The sequence below is a fragment of the Gasterosteus aculeatus genome, chromosome 20 (genome assembly GCF_964276395.1).
Source record: "Gasterosteus aculeatus chromosome 20, fGasAcu3.hap1.1, whole genome shotgun sequence".
In the NCBI taxonomy this organism is placed as follows: domain Eukaryota; kingdom Metazoa; phylum Chordata; class Actinopteri; order Perciformes; family Gasterosteidae; genus Gasterosteus; species Gasterosteus aculeatus.
This window is the reverse complement of record NC_135707.1, coordinates 1957202-1962946: the sequence shown is the minus strand read 5'-3', so window position 1 is coordinate 1962946 and position 5745 is coordinate 1957202. Positions and strand designations below refer to the sequence as shown.

The window sequence follows — 5745 nt, the reverse complement described above, 5'->3', positions numbered from 1 at the left end:
AAAAACAGAGACAGTTCCAAAGTAGCCTCTGCCTGCTGCGATTTGAGATGCAGCTGCATAGCATTGGTTGATTGTGGAAGTGTGGACCGGAGGAGGGTAGGAAGGGAAAATACATATTACACAAGCAGTATGACACTGTTATGTCACATGTTCCATCCTCTGTATCTTCAGTTAAAATATAAACTGATACTTCCGACACCAGTAATCTCAAAATGAACAATTTCCCTTTTTCTGGAGCATATGTGAAAATCTAAATGTGATTATTCAAGGTAATACTACTTTAGAAACTGTACTTCAATGAATGGGACGGAGTAATAATGGCCCAGTCCCAACCAATTCAATTTAGTCATTTATGCTATTTTATCAAAACAAAAAAAACAGTAAAACATTTTTTTTAAATGACCTCTCATCTCATGAGTAAACAGTAAAGAGCCTGGAAGACGTATGAAAATAGGAAATAAATACGTTCAATTAATGTAATGTAAATGCGCGTTTAGGGTTCTGGGGAGACCTCGGGATTGAGCCAATATGTTCGGCGAGTGTGATGAGCGGCATCGATGCAAAAAACAACGCTCTGGTCTCGCGTTACAGAACGAGATTTGCCCGTTTTAACATCCGTTGGAAACCCCGTTCCACCCTCTTCCCTTCGCTGTCCACAAGCAAGGTAAAGCGCTACATGTCGTTCTCTGTTACATGCTGCTAAATGGCTTAAAATCTAAAGCGGTTTCCCACATATGTGGCCATATAGGATATGAGTTAGACGTTAACAAATTGGTTGAGCTTTAAACGAGGTTATTTGACGCGTTCTTTCGTTCTTAAAACAATTATACTTGAATGATGCGGCTTCACTTTAGCTCTTGTCCGTAATGGCTGCCTCCATGCTACCGCGTTGAGGCCTGCTAGCTAGTTAGCGGCTAGCTGTCGCGTTTATGCGTTTTGTGTTTTGCATAAATGTGACGTTAAAGTACAACTTAACGAAATGGATTTCCCTGGACCGGTGACGCTATTGCGATCAATGTAATGGATTTAGAAATTACCAGTATTAACTTAATTGTTCCTCTTGTAACGGGTCGGTGAAAGTTAGCTTGATCGTTAGCCTTCCCTGCTGTATGTGACGCTACTACAGGCTGCGCGTGCAGCTGAGGTCCCTAACACTTAAACCGCCACTAAAATAGTTGGTTTGACCGTTCTATTGATTAAATGCATCTCCATTAGCTCTTCCGTACATCGCGTTGGTAGTTCGCTGAGCCGAGGGAACCCGGTCGTACCCACGCAGCCCCGAAGTTACCGATGTGGTTGAGCCTGTCGCGTGCTCGCTGTGAAAACGGGAGACTCTTGTTCCCGTTATTCAACAAAGAACCACCACCGTGCTCTCCAGCGGGGCTGTGTTTGTTCATATCCCTGAAACGTGTGTCTCGTCCCAGATGCCTGGTGTCACGGTGAAAGACGTCAACCAGCAGGAGTTTGTCCGAGCCCTGGCGGCCTTCCTGAAGAAGTGAGTACAACGTGTGGGCTGAATGGGTGAGAATCAAGCTCTCCCCGACAGCTTAATGCAGAGTTGTTAATACTACCTGCGCTGTTAGAGGGAAATACGTTTTAGCCTAATTAAATATACATTTCTTAGGCGTAAACGTTTTAGGATTATTATGCTGTGTCAAGAGCAGCCACACATCATAAAGTCATTGTGAAAACAATTAAAGACTTTACTATAAGGCAACGCTGCAAAATAACTGCACTCTTTGCGGAGCAAGGATGCTGTGCTTGTGTTAACATAGTTGTGAATGGGTCAGAGCAGATTGAAATATCACTCTAGCATGTCTGTGGCTTAAGTTGTGGTGACTGTTTAGCTGCTCTTGGAGTATGAAGCGTAGTTGTTGACTTAAAAGTTGGTCTCTACTTCACCTGGTTCACTTCAGTGTCTCCACTGAGTCTTCTCGGGTGGAGAACTCCTCCACGGCCTTCTGTGGTGTTGTGCTTACGGACGCTTGCCTCCCGTCTCCAGGTCAGGAAAGCTGAAGGTGCCTGACTGGGTGGACCTCGTCAAGCTGGGTAAACACAAGGAGCTTGCCCCAAGTGATGAGAACTGGTTCTACATCAGAGCCGGTAAGTCAAAAGATTATTCTAAGATTCCACTGTCATTTCTTTTTTACCTTCATTCAAAGAGGGTCTTTTATCTTGGCGTAAAGTGCTTATTGAGCAAAAGAATGCATTCCTTTTCTACGTGTTGCTTTCATCATAACGGTGGCTGTCGCTCTGCAGGCTGGCTTTACTCTGCTCAAAGTGTCGGCACAAACCTGTGATTTTTAGGCCTGTCGATATGCGATAAAATGACACATCGCACATTCTGAAATCGTGCTGCAATATTCATTTTACATATAAATGAACGTCTCCAACATCCGACCGCATTGCACCAAGCCCAATGCATCGCCCGCTCCGTGTCCCTTGCACTTATTTTTTAAAATTAGGATATATTTTTTCACATTCCGATTCTAATGTCTAACTATTCTGACAAATAAAATGTTATTTAATGTTACTTTTAAATAGCATAATTGTATTGCGATTGTTGGCCCTGATGGACGTTCAAATCTATGAAATGATTGACAGCCGATGTTACTGGTCCACTTGAATAACCCCTGAGTGCCATGGCTTGTATTCATACTTTTGTCTTTTTAAAAAAAAACTTTTTTACGGATAGGACGCTCACTGCTTGGAGATCCACACCATGAAATATGAAACGGCACCACTTAATCCTTTTCTGTCCTGATTTCTTGTCCATTTACCCAAGTAATGCCTTTCCCCTCTTAGAGGGCACTTTTAAGGCAAGGTACTGACTTTGCACCTTCATCCCCCTCTGCTCCCACAGCATCGACAGTCCGCCATCTGTACCTCCGTGGAGGTGCTGGTGTAGGTTCCATGACCAAGATCTACGGCGGTCGCCAGAGGAACGGTGTGTGTCCTGCTCATTTTAGTGTAGGATCCAAGAACGTGGCTCGTAAGGTGCTGCAGGCCCTCGAGCTCCTCAAGATGATCGAGAAGGATCCCAATGGGTTAGTACCTCCAGTTATTGTATCCACTAGATGGGCTACATTAAAAACTAGACGTGCTAATATTCATTTGTTACAAGTAGTCAATTAACATTCAATACAGTTATGTTCAGCGCTGCCTTGATTGAGTTTTTTAATCAGCCATTTCATGTATTCCTTCTGTGTAATGTACTTTTCAATCAACGGATTCTGATTAGTGCAGCAACAACGATCAATTCCATTCAAAACAATTATCCAAATGGTGGCAGTTTAGTTTTATATTTGATAAGTTACAATTAGTTCAAATAAAACTGACTGAGGCAAAGTTTCAGTCACAGAAAATGGATTTTCTGTCCATTTGTCTTAATTTAATCTGTAGCCATTTATTGAAGTGCAATGTTGTACAAAAGGATTTGGACTCTGTACAAGACGTAATATTTATTAGTTTTGTGATAATGCAGATTAACAGGTTTTTAGATATTTCTGTATAGATTCAGCATTGTTGTTGTTGCACTCACTAACTGGTAATACTATTAAGTTTGTAAAACCCACATTAATGAAATCAGACTTTAAATCTGTAAGCTTGGATTTCCTGAGTGTTTAGTGAAGCTGTAATCACACACACATCATTCAAAGTGGGCAGGATTAGATTTCTGTGTGGCTGGTATATTGCTGTGTGGCTTTTCCTGACTTTAGTATTGGTCTTTGAGTTGTGTCCTTTACTTGATATTTGTCTACTTTCCCTCAGTGGTCGCAGAGTCACCTCCCAGGGAACCAGAGACCTGGATAGAATTGCCGGCCAGGTGAGAGACTAACTTGTCTTTGCTAGTTATGTTTAACGTTGCATGTTCTTTGGTGATGGTAAAGACCATCTTAAATCCTCCATACCCCCTTTCCTCTTTACCCCTCATTAATGGAACAACACTAAGGGGTGTTGGCGAGCCGCTGCTTTGAAAATGAAGCTGTGGCGTTTTAGCATGTGCGCTACAGCCCGGTCAACCTACTGCTGGAATATGAACGCTCCGCTATCAGCGTCCGTGTGGCTGAATGAATATCCGTGCAGCCTGATAGCGGCCAGGAAAAGGTTGTTTTTGACTGCGTGTCACACTGGCGCTTCATGTGACACTAAGACTCCCTCCCGGCTGTGCCGCCAGCGCGAGTGATCACACGCACGCCGCCCCGTTGCGTTGCTGCGACACCTCATCTGTTATGGGAGTACACAGCCGCAGTGTCGCTTCGCCATGCAAGGCTCTTCAAACAACTCGTCCTCCGGGCGAATTCTCCTCCACCAGCAGAGTGATTTGTGTGGCGCGCTACTGGCATTGTTTGCTCGCCTTCGCTTACAAACGGATCTCAGTTGGGTCTTGTCAAAAAATATCAGCAGCCGGGCAGCAGTGTTGTGACGATCCAAGGGTAAACGGGGTAAACATGTGGAGGGAATTTCATGCTTAGCTAGTTCGCCGTATGGCACCACTTTTCTACTTGTTTACCCATGCTAATGGGTAGCATGCTAATGAGCAGCATGCTAATGAGCAGGCTCAGCCCCGCCCACCTGCCTGCCCCTGAAACTGTTGCCCCTGAAACTGCGTGTTGCTGTGGCGCCGCTCCCCCTTCTGTGTTGTAGCTTCTGATGGCTTTTTAAAAGCTGCGTGTCATTTCCGTAGAAGACTAAATGAGGGAAACCGCTCTCCTGGTAACTGTCCCCAAAATCAAGCCCCCTTGAAATTGCATTTTTTGATACTATCTTGCTTCCTGAAGTTGCACAATACATGATAAAATTCTATTTAGTAAGAATAAGAAAATGGAATGTTCATTTGATCGCGATTGATAAACAGGAGTAAATAGTTCCTATGGCAGCACGATGAACCAGTTAAAATACTTTTTACACAGCGAGTAGTAGGATCAATTTTTTTTTTTTTTATAGGAGACAACGTTGTTCAAAAACACTTCAACGCGGTCTGCTTGACTTAATTCCTGAATATGCCTCATGTTTCTTTTCTTGTTTTTCTCCACAGGTTTCAGCTGCCAGCAAGAAAACTGTAGCTGTTCAATAAATCTTTTGGAGAAAGTCAAACACTGTGTGCCTTCTGTTTTCAACACATGTGACCAATGCAGATCAACGTCAGGACATTAATGGGCCGCTCACACTCTGAAGGACAGTTGGATAAATAAAATTCCCTGACTGGAGATATTGTGCCAATTGACCTGCAGTGGAGGGGGGACATGTGAACTGTTGACCCGATTAGCTATTCTACGTATCAATATGAACATCTGGCTCGTTTAAAGACTGTTTATTAGCCTCATAAACCAGGCCAGCTAAATCATATCCGCTATGCACCAAAGGCTCCCTGCGGGGGGGGGGTGAGGGGGGCACACTAACGCTTGCAACCACGGACTCCATATTAATCATGTCATGAATCCGATGAGACTGGAAAATTAAGTTAAAGGGGGAAGCTGATGCGGAATGACGTCATAGATTAGCGGTTCAGTCCAGGGCCACAGTGCCACCTGGTGGCAGAAATGGACCATATCTGGTTCTTCTATCAAACTTGACAATAATGGCCTTTTTTTACACAATTGTCACCACCACTTTATTTCTCTGGTGTGACCAACTATTTTGTGGGTGTTGTTCATCAAGAGTAATCCGTTTCTGCTGCCAACATCAGCTTGTCCAATAAAAGCAACCAGATTAGTGTCTAGAATTCAACCTAAAGCGTTAAGC

The 5745-nt window shown here is 43.7% G+C and overlaps 1 protein-coding gene across 1 annotated transcript; it reads left to right on the top strand.

The window, feature by feature from the left end:
* Window positions 1-485: 485 nt before the first annotated feature.
* Window positions 486-5097, top strand: rps19 (ribosomal protein S19). The gene is made up of 6 exons (XM_040165983.2): window positions 486-664; window positions 1425-1495; window positions 2003-2103; window positions 2864-3047; window positions 3772-3826; window positions 5039-5097. The coding sequence occupies exons 1-6, from the start codon at window positions 545-547 to the stop codon at window positions 5075-5077; spliced, it is 570 nt and encodes a 189-aa protein (XP_040021917.2). The 5' UTR covers window positions 486-544; the 3' UTR covers window positions 5078-5097.
* Window positions 5098-5745: the final 648 nt, after the last annotated feature.

Bases quoted from the DNA above. Each gene is read 5' to 3' on its own strand.
- rps19 (XM_040165983.2), top strand. From the start codon at position 545: ATGAGCGGCATCGATGCAAAAAACAACGCTCTGGTCTCGCGTTACAGA. The intron at 2,104-2,863 runs GTAAGTCAAAAG...CTGCTCCCACAG, and splicing joins CTGGTTCTACATCAGAGCCG to CATCGACAGTCCGCCATCTG. The intron at 3,048-3,771 runs GTTAGTACCTCC...ACTTTCCCTCAG, and splicing joins ATCGAGAAGGATCCCAATGG to TGGTCGCAGAGTCACCTCCC.